This window comes from Cydia pomonella, chromosome 18, assembly GCF_033807575.1.
Source record: "Cydia pomonella isolate Wapato2018A chromosome 18, ilCydPomo1, whole genome shotgun sequence".
NCBI classification, from domain to species: Eukaryota; Metazoa; Arthropoda; class Insecta; order Lepidoptera; family Tortricidae; genus Cydia; species Cydia pomonella.
Window position 1 is genome coordinate 1,376,931 of NC_084720.1, and position 17,343 is coordinate 1,394,273.

The 17,343-nt window shown below is 34.2% G+C and overlaps 2 protein-coding genes across 3 annotated transcripts in view; both read right to left on the reverse strand.

Moving 5' to 3' along the window:
• LOC133527638 (nose resistant to fluoxetine protein 6-like) overlaps positions 1 to 17,343 on the reverse strand; it is a 356,837-nt gene that overhangs the window by 74,735 nt on the left and 264,759 nt on the right. The gene's annotated exons all lie outside the window — the stretch shown is intronic.
• The window catches only part of LOC133527646 (phospholipid phosphatase 2-like), a 162,772-nt gene continuing 150,894 nt past the window's right edge, over positions 5,466 to 17,343 (reverse strand). For both annotated transcript variants that reach the window (XM_061864746.1, XM_061864747.1), the window contains exons 4-7: positions 12,562 to 12,782; positions 10,237 to 10,360; positions 9,196 to 9,378; positions 5,466 to 7,922 (exon numbers count right to left, since the gene is read on the reverse strand). In XM_061864746.1, coding sequence (XP_061720730.1) covers positions 7,797 to 7,922; positions 9,196 to 9,378; positions 10,237 to 10,360; positions 12,562 to 12,782 — 654 coding nt within the window. In that variant the 3' untranslated portion in view covers positions 5,466 to 7,796. The remainder of the gene's footprint in view (positions 7,923 to 9,195; positions 9,379 to 10,236; positions 10,361 to 12,561; positions 12,783 to 17,343) is intronic.

The following is a 17,343-nucleotide window of genomic DNA, read 5'->3' on the forward strand; positions in this document are numbered from 1 at the left end:
AAATTAAATCACACATAATGAATAGAAATCATTACAAAAAAAACTTAAATAAAACTACTAAAATATGTAAATAATACGTATACGTTTATTTAAATACGTATTTTTATTTTATTTTTAGGGAACTTAAGATAGGTGGGTATATGTTTCATTTGTTTATTTTAAATTTATTTAATTTATAATAATTTATCGTTATTGTACCTATCTATCATGTTACATTTTTCTTTGTCTATATTGTTTTGTTATGTGTATAATGTGTATATTATGATTATGAAATAGACTTATTTTATTCCACCTGGAACACCTACTGACTTGATATATACTTATTAAAATCCGTTTCCGGTTGTCTGAAAGAGATCGTTTTTTCCCGATAGCCTGTTTGTTTTGCTTCTAATTTTCTGTTTTCTTTGTATTGGTTTCTGTATTGAGGTGCGCAATAAAGAGTATTTTTATTGTATTGTAGTTTTGCGAACAAATTCAAAAGTATTTTTTGGGGCTCTCTTCGTCAAAGAAGGCTTCTCAACTGTGAGACGAATATTAGACGAGATTATTATATTTGAAGTCTTCGACTTGCTTTGCCAGCGTGGGTGCAAAATAGTCTAGTGTTGTATATACAGTAAAGTATCTGTACCCCTAGTATACCTACATTTATTTGACAGCGAGACGTGACGTAGTTTCATTTAGTATAGGATTTAGATTTTTCAAAACGTCCCGCTTGGGTCGCTGTTTCTAAATCCCATACAAAATGAGATTTAATGCAAACGCGTACGTCACGTCACGCAATCGAATAAATTTACACCAGGGGTTCTGAACGTAAAGCGGTTATTCAACCCCGTAAACGTTTAGGCCATACTGAGCAACTTTTACTATGAAACTAACCCCGAAATCGCGAAAAATTTACTCTCCCATGGTAAATTTCAACATCAGTTCAGCAAAATGTATGAAACAGCCAAATTTTTTTTCTCGATTTCAAGGTTGGACCCATAGTAAAAGTTGCTCAGTATGTCTTAAACATTAACGGGGTTAAGTAATTGCTTTACGCTTAGATACATACTGTATATATATATATATACCGGGTGTGGCCAGACACAGGAGCAACAAATTAAACTGTAGGGTGTACTCCTCAAACTGACCAACATTTGTTCAGCAACTTTTTCAAATAACTTTTATTTTGATTTTTAGAACACTAAAGTTTAGTCTAAGACGCAATGTATTGCGAATTTTGTTATGTTTAAAGCGTGACAAGTAACGTCAATTCAATTACACTGATGACTATGGAAGACAGAGTTAAGGAATAGAATCGCCATATACCAAAAAGTGTCCGACGAAAAACCATAAATAGGTGGCGCTACAATACCTAGAATACTTGAGAAAAAAACCTAATCACAGACAGCGCACTTCACTCAGTCAATAACGCCTAGGTTCTTAACTACTCTAGCGCTACTCTGGAGAGATTTGGAACTATTATTTATAGCTGACAGCTGGTCACTTGCAACAGTTCTGCCTATGGATATTCTATTCCTTGCTTCTACGTTCCATACTGATGACAGCGTACATTGAAGGTAATATTTAATTTGTATGAAAAATAGGATGTCTAAAGAATTCATAATTTTCATAATGTATATAGCCCACTATCTATAAAACTTGAAGTTAATATTATAACTCCACCACAATATTCGTTTGAGTGATGTGAATTGAAGATCTAACCCAAACCTCAAGTTCAAGAGTTTTCTCCAACACTATTTGCGGTGGGAACTTTCTAGGAACATTGCTATTATCACTGGCTTCAGCTAATAACTTAGTAGTGTTTACTGTCCCGACAGGTAGCGGAAAGGCCAAGTCCGAAGAAAAGGCTGTTTATTTAAACTTTATTGCACATAACAAAGAGTACAACAGGCGGACTTAATGCCACTAGGCATTCTCTACCAGTCAACTATAAGGCAAAACAAATAAAACTTCAAGGTGGGTGCAGTGAGCATTTAACAAAATACCGTAACTTTTGAGCGAAATAAAATTTCTAAATAAACACTATACTGTTTCATTGTAGTATACTGATGTGCCGTAAATATTTCCAAAAATGCGTTCGACTTGAAAAATTAAGGAAATTTCTGGTATTTTTACACAGGAATCGAAATATTGCATTACCAAAATGATTGAAAATGATTTTCCTTTGTTTTCAATGATTTTTCCTTACATTTACGAGAAGTTTTCCAACTTTTAGGAAACTTCCGCAGCTTGTACATCTGTAAATGTGTATCTATGTGCCTGCGTGTTTACATGAATGCGTTGTAAGTTTTATAAGCTCCCTACCTTTTTGCCCGACTTTTGATGTAGGTAGTGGATGATTTTGGAAGTAATGACTATGTTCCCATATTAAAGGCCGACAGAACACTTACATTACAACCCCTCTGGTGTTGGTGGTGTCCATGGGCGATGGTAATAGCTTAGCTTACCATCAGACAATTCGTCTGTTCGTTTGCCTCCTATATAATAAAAAGACCGGTCAAGCGCAAGTTCGATTTACTCGCACACCGAGGGTTCCGTACAAACTTTCAATTACCTCGTCAACTAAAAAGGCGAAAGACCAGAAGTACCTATACTAAGTATAATTATGCACAGCGCCATCTATCGGCATAAGGTCTAACTAATTTTCGCGACGGAATATACGTAATACGTATGTTGGTTTTTCGGGAATAATTATTTATCATGTGAACCGCGTGTTTATATTGCAAACTGAATTTGGAAATGTTTTTTGTCGGAAATATAACTATATGTATAACGTGACACATGCCGCGATAGTTGATAAAAGTGTCGATAGTCATATGATAGTCGTACAGATCCACTAATTATGCATTTGCGAACTTGGCATATTTTCTACATTTACGTTTTCAGTACCTAAGTAGGATCTAAGTTACCGCAAACAGCTAAGTTTCAACGCATTCACTTGACACGTCCAAGCTCGTCCCACCTCGTTATGACAAGACGTATTTCACGTATTGCCGGATGTATGAAAACTCCTCCACAGGCAGTCCTTTGCTTACTGGGAGGCCTCATCCCTTGCATCATAACTATGTACGCTTTTATGAAATAAAGAATTTTGTAAAGAATTTTTTGTATGTGTAACTGTCAGTGATATTGACAGACAGTCACCTTTAAACCACCATTTTTAGTGTTCCGTACCCAAAGGATAAAATGGAAACCTATTGCTAAGACTCCGCTGTCCGTCCGTCTGTCCGTCTGTAACCAGGCTGTATGTTATGAACCGTGTAGACAGTTGAAATTTTCACAGATGATTTATTTCTGTTGCCGTTATAACAAGAAATACGAAAAATAGAAAAAAAATATTTAAGTGGGGGCTCCCATACAACAGACGTAATTTCGGAACCCTTCGTTCGCGAGTCCGACTCCCACTTGGCCATTTTTTAAAGTCGCCCCGCTTTCAAATTACTTCAATGCACCTTACAAATTGAAAGAACACATAAAAATTACAAGATTTTTGAAGCGGGGCTAAAAGGTCCGCGGATGAAAAAGCATATGAAGGCGTTGGCACATTGGCGATTGGGTCAAATTTCTTTTCGCTGTCTCGTTTTTTGTCCCCGTGAAATGTGACACAGTGGAGCTTTTTTATGAGATGAAATTTAGTTTGTAATTTTTCTAGAAAGATATGCGATAGCACTCGACTTTTTTATTTATTTGATACAAGACGGAAATACAAACGTGACAGAGTGAGAGAGAGACAAACAAGACAATGAAAAGAATTTTGACCCAATTGCTGAACCTTAATATTTTTGACCTTTATAAGTGTTGAAATTTTTGACCTTTCTGGCCTAGTGACTTTGCCTATGAAGCTGATGGTCCCGGGTACAAATCCTGGTATTTATTTGTGTGATGAGCATTAATATTTCTTCCTGAGTCATAGGTGTTTTCTATGTATTTAAGTACTTATTTATTATATATGTCGTTGTCTAAGTACCCAGAACACAAGCCTTATTGAGTTTTTTTTTTATGATAGAGGAGGCAGGCGAGCAGACGGATCACCTGATAGTAAGCGATTACCGCCGCCCATGGATACCTGCAACTAGGGCTGCCATCTCGAATTTCGCCAAACCCGGACAAAGATTCAAAAAAACCCGGACATTTGGCGTAAATCGCATTTTTTCCCCGGACGAGTCCGAAAATAATATTTAAAAAAAACAAGACCTTTAATTTTACATGCACTTTTAATGTGCTTCCTTACATGAAAAGTGTCCGGGTTTTCCCCGGACACTTCTTGACGGACGGCCTCCAAACTAGGACACATCCGGGAAAACCCGGACGGATGGCAGCCCTACCTGCAACACCAGAGGGGTTGTAAGTGCGTTGCCAGCCTTCAAGATGGCTTTTTAGCTTACTGTGGGACTTAGTCAATTTGTGTAATAATAATAATGTCCTATAAAATTTATTTATATTCTTAGTTCCTTGCCTTTTGCCGGCCAAATGTCCAATAAATAGGTATATGCAAGAAGATGGCTCTAGTTTAACAATTCTTTATGGGTTTGACCTGGTTTTATTGCGCATGCACCAACCAGTGTGAGCGATCATCAAGGTCGTACCAAAATAAAATCTAAACTAAAAAAAACTGAACCGTGCTCCAAGAGTAAAAAAGTTTACTTTTTTACTTTTTGGCTAAAGAGGGTAGGTTTAAGACTACGGGATAAAGGATAATTAAAACCAATGTTATAAATAAAGATTGTCTATTAATTACTCAAAGACAGCATACGATCAAACACACATTCTACGCTTAAAAATAATATTTACAAAATTAAGAAATATCCTAAACTAATCTCCATTTAAATGCCGGGAATGTCAGAATGTCAATATTAAAAATAAATAAAAATATAACAGTGTCAAGACAAACAATACTCGTTTTTTCGTAGTGGTAATAAAAAACAAAATGTCAAATATATATCACAGAGTGATGGTGCTATCTAGAACACAAAACTATTTTACAGTACGTAAAGGAACAAATAATTTATAATATTAAAGAAATTGTTACAACCATTGCTATGATAAAAAAAAAATCTCAAATCATTTTATTCTCTTAGTTTTTAAATAACTTCAGATGTTTCGAATAGCCCCACGCAAAGACATGAATAATGATATGCATCTCATGTCGATTTTAACATAAAGAAATCTTTAAGTCAATTATTTAAAATTTAAAATTTTTTAATATGAAATTAAAAAATTAAAATTAAATATAATTAATATATAATAAAATTTATTAAATTAAATTCTAATTTTTTTTTTAATTTTTAAACTGCATGGCGACTTTATCAATGAATTCATTCATAATTTCTCCATGCAACTTCGCAACTCATTGTACTTGTAATTTCATTTTGTGCATTATTTTTTACAACTTTGAATATATTACTACTACGAAAAGATTTATAAATAGTCTTGACTTATTAATTTATGAAAAGTCAAGGTCAGAATATATACACTTTACGAACACTGTTATATAATGTTCTGGAAGGTAGTCCCTTCTTTATTTTTTGAAGATATCTATTATACGAACACTGTTATATAATGTTCTGGAAGGCAGTCCCTTCTTTATTTTTGAAGATATCTATTATAAGTGTAGCTATACTAAACTTGACTTCATAAACGCAATACATACATCACGTGTAACTAATTAACTCTAGGTGGGTACGATTTTAATCTTACGACTAGACAGGTACTGTACAGCAAATACTGTCTGTTAAACAATTAAATATAATTAATAAGTTAATATAAGTAGACGGTTGTTTACAGAAATCTATCGCTATTGCTTTGAAGCGTCAATGTATACTCATACTCATATAGTTTAGTGATAGGAGAGCTAGCTTGTGTTTTAATAATAATTTAGATATAAATAGTTTTTACAATGGTTTCGGTATATTTTTTTGACATTTTTAGGGTAGGCTTTCTTATATTTTCGAGTCAAATTTTGACACCAAATGATCTTTTATTGTATGAATTTTGTCAAATGTTTTTTACGCCTCAGACCCTAATCTCTTAAGCAAATGCCTTTGTTTCTTTAATGGAGACGCGCCTAAGACGCGTGCCAAAGTAATCATATATCGTTAAAAAGCAACAATTGAGATAGTATAAAAGTTCAAATTTATGTAATAGCTCATTCTGAGATAACGAGTTTGGGTAATGTAGGACGATCGGTCGACCTTGAGCAGCCTTGGCCAGTCAGGTAACAGAATGATCTGTTACATGAATTTGAACCATATAAATGGGACGGTTGAATTGCTTTTTGAACAAGTTTGCTCCCGTTAAGTCAGTAACGGTAGCATTGATAAGTTGATAACCGCTGCACAAAAGAAACAAAGGCTTTAACAGAAGTCTGTGGCGTGAAAATCATTTCAGGCTATAACAGGATTGTATACATAATTCTATGAAACAAGATGGATGCTGGCAGATATCTTATTGCTAAAGATTTATATTTTTAATATTCACCTAATCGAAACATCACTGGTATTAAATGTAATCTATTCGACCATTTTACATTACGTCTTCGCGAGGGGTAAGTTGGAACCCCTGGGGCTACTTTGATCGATAAAAATCATTAGAGACTTGGGTCTCTAGATGTAAGATTGGTCTTACATTTATTCTGTTCATTTAATCATCAGAAGATACATACGTGTTTCACATTTATTCACATAAAGTACCCATTTAAAATTCCAAATAGCCCCACGTAGTGGTAAAAGTACGCATAGTAAGATAAAAACAGAGCGAAGTCTAAAATCTCACCTTGGAAAAATAGACGCATACATTTTTTCGACAACCTCCGACTCGCGTTGTCCTTTTTTTCATAATTTTGCTAACACACAATTTCGCAAAATAATAAGATTATCTCAGCTAGAGGCACGGTTCTTGTTTATTAAACTTAAATATATTTTTTCTGTCATTCTTATTTAGATAGTCGTTAAGCCTCAAGTGCTTTTTTTGAAAAAAAAAAGAGAAATGAGTTTTGTCGATTTAGGCATGACGTCATAAATACATTAAGACGGTCATCTTTATTTGTGCTTTTTGACTTTAAGAAAGAATTAATGTCAAAAAGTTCAAAGATATTTACTACATTGCTTTTGGGCGATACAAATTATCTATGTACATCAGCATAAGTTCTACATAACGATAAGTAACCATATTTAGAACTTTTAACAACTAGTAATTATTAAGAAAATAATGTTTTAAGCAAACACAATTTGTCTCAAATCCAAATGATTACAATTAGTGAGCTAGCACTACCAACTAGGTAATATGATGGTCCTCTATTATATCTATGTAGTGCTGTTTTATTTTAACATACTGCAAGCCTTTCAGAAAATCACTAAAGTAACAAAGATGCATTTAGAATGAATTTAAAATAATATGTCATTATTCTTTCCTTGTTTATTATCATTGACTGAAAGTATGTGACATCTTTTAACATGAAGAAATATTTTAATTCTTTTTCAGTTATCATAGATTGCAGGGTCTACATCATGTTCGAAACATATGAAAGATAAATTGTTCTTTACTAATTCCCAAACACTAAATCTCACGTAAGAAATTTACTTTGTTTTGTACGCTTTTAACACTAACACTCAAATTGCTACACGTCAATTTTCCGAACACTCTTCTACACTAAGCATCATGTTGTACATATTCACTAACGTTCGAATAAACCCCAGGCGGGGTGAGATTGTCCATTGCAAGCGTGCACAACTTCATGCGGCAGGGCACGCCATGGCGCGCTAGGGCACGGTAAGGCACGCTTATACGGCTTGGGGCTAGGGCATCATGACCCGATTCGGCAGGAGCTTGGTGTCAGGGTTGTGGTGGGTTCCGTCGCTGCTGGAGATGTCGCTGGTGCTGACCACGGCTGGTTGGGAGAAGTTCTTGCAAAGTACTAGTACCTGGAAAGAATTTAGGTTTAGTATACGGTGGTTGATTCGTAATGTAAGAACTGGCAGAGTAAAAAGAGGCATACCCTGGGATTTGGGTGCAGGAATGTAATAGGTAATAAATAAATGTAAGAACACATTTGGAGCTTACACACTATTTTAATACATAGTTCGGTAAATTTTATACGATAAACAAACTTATAAATACAAAGAAATCCTGCGTCCAAACCAGTCCAAACCCCCCGGGTTTGGTAAGAGGGGACATTAAAACAATAATTAGTAGTACATATTTCGTACAGAATCACCACACCATGGCCCGCCCCCAATAAAATAACTTTGCTCCGTAGCGGCAGTTTGACTGAAACTTGACCGAAGCTCAGCCCGATTAGCAACGTGATGGCGGTCATAGAGTCAGACCAAGACAAGTCGTCGACATAATTTCATAGAAGTTTGACGGTTAAAATAACACTTGCACTGCGTGTGCTATCAAAATCGTTGCAGACAGAGTCTTGGTCTGACAGACTGGTCTTGACAGATTGGCGTAATGTAGGTAGGCATAATGTATGCCTGGATGTAATGTATGGATTGGATTGACAATTTAATTGTCTACGGACCTGGGTAAAGATTTTTATAACTTTCCAATTATAACAGAGTCCAAATTCTATTATTTAAAAAATCCCTCGAGTTTAAACCCCTATTTTTATGTTTGACAATTTTGTTTTCCAGGGTCAGAAAGCCAACAAGTTCTCGGCATAAGTATAAATTACAACACGGTTCCTCTAGTCGTGCGTAAGTTATTAGCCATAATTTGCTCTAGTACGAGTACAAGATCGTGCTTAGAAACGTGTGAGTTCTAAGAACATTTGTTTAGAGTTTTGTTGTACCGTGAAATCTACAGGAAATTTGAGGGAATAACTTGTAAAAAGGGAAGCTAAAGCCGGATTTACATAACTATTCTAAGCTAATTTAGGGTCTCCATTCACCTATCGACGCGAAAATTCTTTGTATCTACGCAATTCGAACGAACTTGGGTTTGAAATTAGGGAGGAAATACTAGTGTCACCTCATCAAAATTGAAAGCCCAGGGTAGGTGCAATTATATGCGACCAATAGATGTATTGAAATTCTGTAGTTTGATTGTGGCTTTGAAGATTAGACTACAAAGCACATTGCAACACAGAAAACCTTTCTACCCGTAGCCAGGATGTAAATTTATAATTAGAATTTACTCTAAAGCTACCCGAATTTCTGTTACATTGGATATTTGAGAAGATTCCCGACTTACCGTGTACAAAGCGCTGAGTAACCCCATACTGGCACCCGCTAGCACATCATACCAATGATGTCTATGGTCCGATACCCTTGTTAAAGAGCACACCGCGGCATACCCCAGGCACACAGCTTGTACCAGGGGTACGATCAGCACGGAGCGGCTGTGCCAGCTGAAGGCACGCCGTTGGAGGTACCACTGCAAATAAGAAAGTATATTAGGACTGCCATAAATAATTAACGTCAATGAGGAGAATACCGTCTTTGAGGTAAGACCATCTATAACTGTTTCGCCTTTTACTCTCAAGCTTGTACACACATTCCAATTACGGTCGGTAGAGCAGAGGAAGCGAAACTCTTCCTTTCTAACTCTGTATGTGTGAGCGAAGTACATCACATACAAAGACGGAAGTTCTTTTCTCAAAAAAAATTATTCCGGTCTTATCCACACTGATCTTACAAATGTAGTTGCTACATTTTGAACGATATCTACTTATTCATTCATCAATCATCATGAAACATACCTACAAATTACTCAGACGGAATAAAAAAATAACTGCCCGTAAATACTCTTCGCGGGGATTATAGGTCGATTCAGATACCTTCAGTTACGAAATAAAATTGCTTTTGACATTAATATTGAACTATTATTACTACGTATAAAACCGGCACAGAAAACCAGTATTTTGCGCCGTGTGTTTTTGTTTTTTGAGAACAAACCATAGAAGAGGATTAAGTGGAGCGTAAATCTCGCGACCTAAACGCGTAAGCACCATGATTTTTTACGGCGCTTACGAAGTTTTGCTCGCGTGTTACAGGTTATGATTACGACAATTTCATTGTTTGGTAATATCTATGTATATAGTAATTTAATAATAACTTAATGGGCACTTAATAAAAACAAGATAAGAAAAAAGAAAAAAGATATATTTCACAATTATTTTTAAATTAAGCTATACCAAAAGAGACTTAATACAACTGTCGCAGAGGTCATCATTCAACGCCAGAGGTATAGCTGGTTGTGGATAGTTTAGATTTAGATTAAAAATGTACTTACCGCTAGAAAGAGCCCGCAGTAGACAGAGAGAGAAGAGTGTCCGGACGGGAAACTCCGGATAGCGTCGATTCGCAGGTACTGAGAGTAGTCTGAAGTGCACGTATATTTGGTCACGTATGTCGACCTGCGAAAAATAAAAATAATTTAATATAAAGTTAGATAGTGTAAAAAGAAAAAAAAAATGCTGGGTGCAAAACGAACACTGACGATTCCATAAAGTGTTCTTCTTGCCCCGGTGATCATTTTACCCCTTTTCACCTTAGTATGAATATAATATATAAATTTGTCATACTAATTAATTTAAGTAAATTATAATAATAGTAGTTGTATTTTGTCATTTTTACATAAAATTGGTTCAAAAGCAGTATCTGGCGAACCTATAAAAACATCTTAGACAGATAATAAAGTATTTAGAAAAGATCCCCGCAAATGTCCTACGATGGTTGAAATTGTAGGGAATTTATTATTAATAAAATAATAATCTAAATATAAATCTAGACATATAACTACGACTGACTACGACTGCTTTGGCTCAGCGATCCAAAAAGAATCTTGGCCTCCGAAACGAGAGAACGCCGCCGAGACATATAACTAGCAAAATTAATTTTGTGTTGCGTTTTGTTTAAGCTTGTGTATTGTTTAACATTCATTTCAACAGCATTACATTAATTTCACGACTGTTAAACGTTAGAAGTAGGTTACAGATTGCTACATTGGCTTATCAAGAACCTAATCTCGTTCGAGATTGTTTCCTGCAAGCCGTTTTAAACCGGATTCAGAAAAAGGAGAATTTTTGTTGTTTTTTTGTTGATTTACAATGACGTTGATGATGTAGTGTCAAACCAGACTTCCAAGCATGACTTGCGTTATAGCGCACGACACCAAGTAACCCCGGCCAAAAGTATGGAAACAAGATTACATAGGTAGTTGATGAGAAAGAGTAGATGAGAAAAAACTGTCATTTTCATAATATCAATTTTGATATCTATTTAGTAAAAATGGTAATAGAATATTTTTAAAAGTAATGAGTAACTCAAATTCTTGTGACTACGATAATTGCAAATTCAATTTGTAAGGCAATTAAAAAGGGCGATATGTAAATTTTATCGAAATTTCATTTGCAATATATTAGGATGTTTTAATACTTAGGGAGTATTTTTAATCTTTTGGGGTTGCCCTAATGTTAGTTTATGGTTATCAATATAAAATTATAAAAAAAGCAACGCTGTATCCATACTTTTGGCCTGGGGTTTACTTGAAGTCGCGCTTGACCTATAGAGCTGCGCACGTATTCTTTAAATTGACCTGTTAAATTTGAATATATGTATTTAAGCATAGTTGTATTAAAGCTTTTTCTTTTATTCGCTATCAAAATATTAAATATTTCTGTGTTAAGTATATTATTATCATAATCCAGTCGAGGCACTATTTCTTACTTCCTGATAATAGATTTTCACAGGTGCTTGATGGGAACAATGAGAAACAATCCATTAACACCAACCTATTGTAATATACAGTTATTGTGCATCACAGGTCAACATATACTTGGTCAAAGTGTGCCAGTAAGTTAACATGCTGACATATCAACATCTGGTCGAATCTGCAGTGCAAAGGGCAGCTATTATCAAATTTTGCAGAAAGGAAATGTAGGACGATCTAAATATTCTAAAATGTAAACAGTTATTGGAACTTCTATTTACGCAATTAAATATGCCTATAAAGTTTATTTTTCAACATACTTGTTCGTAAAAGGCGTTATTATTTATGCGTATAGTAGGGAATGCGGTCCGTAAATCCTAAATTTAGACCTTGTGCTGTAATGTACGTACGACATTAGGAAGAAATTATAATAATTTCCTTTTTTTCCTCATAAGTGTGATTGTGTGTGCCACGGGCGGTATAGGAATTACGAACTCGTGTTAATTTAACCCTCACTTTCGGCATCGGGCTTCAATTCACACTCATTCGTAAATTCTTCTTTATCGCACGCTCTTAATACACAATATAATATTACGGATCATAAACTAAAACTAATAATGACATGAATAAAATTGTCAATACTTAGTTTAATTACAATCTTGTTATTTTATTTCAATACATGAATTCATTGTTTATTAGTGATGTTCTGTAGTGCAAGCAATTTATTTTCATACTTGACAATGGCAAAGTTATAATATAAAATGTATTTAATTAGTATATTTGTTTTCAACAGCTTTTATTTAATACCTAATCTGAATAACGCTCGCTTACCGAAAATAACCATGAAAGTAAATAAAACTTAAACCATAACTGTACATTCTCGCCCCACTTATAATTTATTCTTACCCCTCACAAGTCTCCAATTTATCCGGCTTGCACAACTCGAAGAACGTTGGCCGGGGAGACCCGACCACACACTTGATCACCTCTAAGATGATCAGATTGAACACGGCGCCGTATATGTAGTCTTTGTAGATGAGAGCGGCGGTTTTCGCGCTGGTGGATAGTCTGCTCTTCTTGAGGGAGTATTCGTCGTCTCGGTGTAGAGAGGTTTCGACTGCCCATAGCTGGAACAAAGTAAAAGCGGGGTGAGAAGATTTTATGCTTTTTAAAATTAGGGTAAATTTAGAAATGTGTTGGATGCGAATTCACTTTACATCTTCGTGTAGTCTAGTGTATGATTGACCAACGTTTATGTATATTATATATTTGAATAACTATAATCTTTAATTTTGTTCTATATGCGTCTTTATTTAACCAGATTTAATTATAAAATTCTACATCTTTAGTTTATTAATTAATTTACTTAAGAGTAGGTACAATCGACGCTAACCACGATAAGTTTTCACCGACTGGGCATTGACAATGCATACCTACATATTATCTCTTACTTGACTAGCGTAGTACTTATCATGCAAAAAATAGCGTAGTCAGACTATGGCATATTTCTGGGAAATTTCGTAAAATATGAATTCTATAATTTATTTATTTTCATAAAGTTAGTTACGTATATCTGCGGTTTCGGTTACAAAATTATAATTATTACATTTATGCATTGAACTTTGTTTCTTGTTATTACTAAAATTTAGTCGGAACCACGATTATTGAATTAATTTTGATGTTTTCCTGGTTGGTTGGCTTAATTAATGTTAAAATTTGTTGTTTCCGTAATTTTTCTTGCAATTAAATAGACGTACAATACAATACAATATAAAAACTATAGTTTTATAGCTTGCTTTAATTTTATATGAATAATTAGATCTGAACCATGTATTGTTTCAAGCTCTTCTTATGATGACTATATTATTAAGAGATAATACCTACCCTCATTTTGCTTTGCCATAGGTATAGGTTAACAGCATCAATCATGGAACATTTAAGAGAAAATTTTGAGTGTTTTTGATATTTCACCGACACCTGTAAAATTTCTACCGCTTTACGCTTTAGAAATTGAATGTCCAATTCGTCCATTATGTTTTCTATGTATTTTATGAAAGCTACTGCAATTGGTTTCAATATTATTAACCAATTAAAACTGTGTTTTTTTGGTCCAGTCATGGAATGAATGGCGCCATTCATTTTCAAAATAACAAATATCAATGAAAAATTAAACTTAAGCAGCTCTTTGGCGCTTGTTTATGGTAAAATGTTGCCAGCGATTAAAAACTGATGGGAAATACTTGTTTTACAGGATTTTTCTATAACATTCCATTACTGGTGCCTGTTATATTATAGGGGTGTTTACTATATTAGGTATACAGGGCGTCCCAAGACTATGGGACATCAAGGGAAAGAACCTTAAATATGACATAGGATATTTTGCTGAAAGAAGACTTTGTTTTATTTTCAAAACAGTAATACTGCATTCAACGATAAAAAAAAATAAGTTACTTTGTCTGGAAATCGAACTGACTCAAATGTGAAAAAAAACATTCTGTATTTTTATGATGCCAATCGAAAGAATGCATAAAAAATAAGTCATCTCAGAAATATGATCTCGCAAAAGAAATGAATAGAGTAAAATGTTTGATTACAATTACAAGATTCGGTTTAATTCCCAGAAAAAGTAAGCAATTTTCAATTTTTAGAAAATCTTTGAATGCAATAATACTTATTTTTAAAAATAAAATAAAGTCTTCTTTCAGCAAAATATCCTAACTACGATATTTAAGGTACTTTCCCTTGATGTCCCATAGTCTTGGGACGCCCTGTATAGTCGGGTAACAAGGGTCGAAAAAAACATGTTCTAAATTTGATTACACTGATAATGATAGCTGTTCTGACCAAAACGTGTCTTACTCAAATGTTATGACCATTCCTTTGTATAATTGTTAAAACAGGGTCGTTAAAGTAATCGAAAATCATTAAAATTTGCAATAACCGAATATGAATACTCGTATAATTTTTCATATTTTGCAAATGGTTGAACCATTATAATATGGTTTAAGAGGCTGTCTATACCTAAAGCGCGCACACTGTCTATTTGTATCGGAGTAAATGAGATAGCACTGTCGCATGTTACTGGGCCTGGGCAAGGGAATAATGAGAAAAATATTTAAATAAAAAAAAGTGGATTATTAATGTAATATTTTACTCAACAGCGGTTTAGATATAAATGTTTTGAAATTGTGATTTTAATTGCAGAGCCATAAGTCAAAACAATAAAGACATAAAACCGTTTAATTGTGAATTTAAGACCAATCTTTGCAATTATTTTCTATCGAGCCGATTTCGTTCAATCATGTATCGAGTACGACCACGGTCTTTGAAATATAATTAATATGAACATATATTTTTCTTACTTGACTAAAACAAATAGTCTTTCTTAAAAAACTGTTTAAGTAACATCAATTTCAAGGACATTGGGTGTTGACAGCCTCTTAACATTAGTGAATATGTTTAAATGGCTGACGCAAGTTGTCAACTTTGCATAAAAATGTATAATGATTGACATCCTTTTGTGTCAAATTGCAACTATTTTGTGTTTGCTCTTCTGCTATTACAGATTTGTTTTTTAAGCACAATGATTATTTTCTACTGTTTAGTTAGTAAAGGTTTCGGGATTAGTAAAAACGTAACCTATGATTATTTTATTACTAATTATATAAGTAATCTATGTTGCATTTTTTTTTTATTTTTTTTATTTTTTTTTTATTTGAGTAATAAAATCAAACAAAAGAAATACAGTTAGCATTGATAGTAGCGAATGAAATAACGCACCAAAAATACCTACCTACTGTAAAGAGATACGGTCTATCTTAGGTGGGGAATGTAAACGCTCAAGGTATATTTCTGATAATATTTAATTCTATTAAACAAAATTAAATTACCACCACAATAAGCTATAAGATGTACCGTACTTACTTATTAATTAACTAGGCAATAAGCTAACCCATCTGTATTTAAGGGAGTTCCCTCTGCCAACAAACTGTCTTGCAGTTTGGCAGAAGAAGAAAACAAAATTGTAAAATCAGGGTTTTTTTTTACCAGAATTAATGATTATTTTTATTTTATTTTATTTTTATTTTTTCTTCCAAACTAATAACAGAAATATCGTCTATCGTTGTTGCTTGCCACCTTCAGAATAAATTGCCTGCAGATCTTTATTCCTTCAGGGCGATAATTCTGAATTCAAATAATCGTTGCCAGTTATCGACCACGAGACTGTGAAGGTTTCCAATATTCTAGCCTAACTACTGACTCCTACCTACTCCAGGTCCCTACAGAGTAAATAATGTTCCTAACACCCCTTCGCTATGAGTCAGCCTAATTCAAGGTCGCTCCTGTCCAAACCATCCGCACAGGTCGTGCCTATGGCTACGATCCTCGCAAAACGGTTGGATACGGCTTGAGGTAAGGGAAAAACTCGGCAAAACATATGTATATATTTATATATAATATCTACCGTTCACTTTCAAAAGTATATGCAAGGGACTACTTATACCTATCTCTTTTTGTTATGTTAGGTACTAGCAAACGATATATGATGATGATGATCGATGGGGCCAGCGAGTACTGTTCAGGAGACCTCGACTGGGAAGCCGAGATGACGGACACCGCGAGCCAGAAGGTCGGAAGATATTAGAAAGACGGCCGGGCCGACCTGGCATAGAACCGCTGCATACAGAACAACATGGAAATTCATGAAAGAGGCATATGTTCAGCAGAGGACGCCTCCGTCTCCGTAACCTATGCTTGTTTGCCACCGAAGTAGTATAAAAAAAGTGTATTTTCAATCATAATCGTCTACTTAAATATACTTTATTTTTAGCCTTTTATGAATATGTAAGTAGGTAAGTTATTTGTTGCTAAATTTAGACTGAAACATGGTCTGATTATAGATAAACTTCCTGTTTACGGAAATTGTAACAAAAACCAACTCATGTACTCGAAGTTTTATAAGTTTGCGAAGAAAATTAAAGTCACTAATAAAATCTTGTTATTAAAAAAAATTATGACAGAAATTAATAGTGAGCTAGACACGCAATAAACTCTTTAACTTATAATTTGTGATAGACCGATTAATACATCTAATTTTCTACCTTATTGCAATAATATAAAGTGCATATTATAAAGTACCTACAATAAGAGTCATAGATAGACGGCGTGTTTTAAATATCGACTCAATTACATTTGTGACAAGGTAGAAAATCAAATGGATTATAACCATCGGTCAATATTTAGGGTGTTAGTGATTTTCAATTGTTTTTGTTTAAAGGTCCTTCACGGGTGGTCAATATAAAAGGATATCGGATAAGTCGTTTGTCGTGTTGTCGTTTCATTACAAGTTTATTGTTTTCTATTGTTTCGTTTTCGAAGTGTGGCAATAAAGACTTCGTGATATACAGGGTGTCTTTGGAATTAAGAGTTCAACATTTTAACAGACTTGTACAATTTGGTATTTTAAAAATCGCTATAGAAACCTGTCTTCATAAAATAAAATATTATTGTTAGGTTATGTATAAGATTGTTAATAAACACGCCATTTTCATCAGGAACAGAGTTGCGTCATTTTAAAATTTTGACTAGATAATTTTTTGGAATTTTCTCACATTTTTGTATATGACTTGAAATTCTCCATTTTCAAAATGAAAGTGGCTTGTTTCCTGCGAAATTTTCCCGAAGATT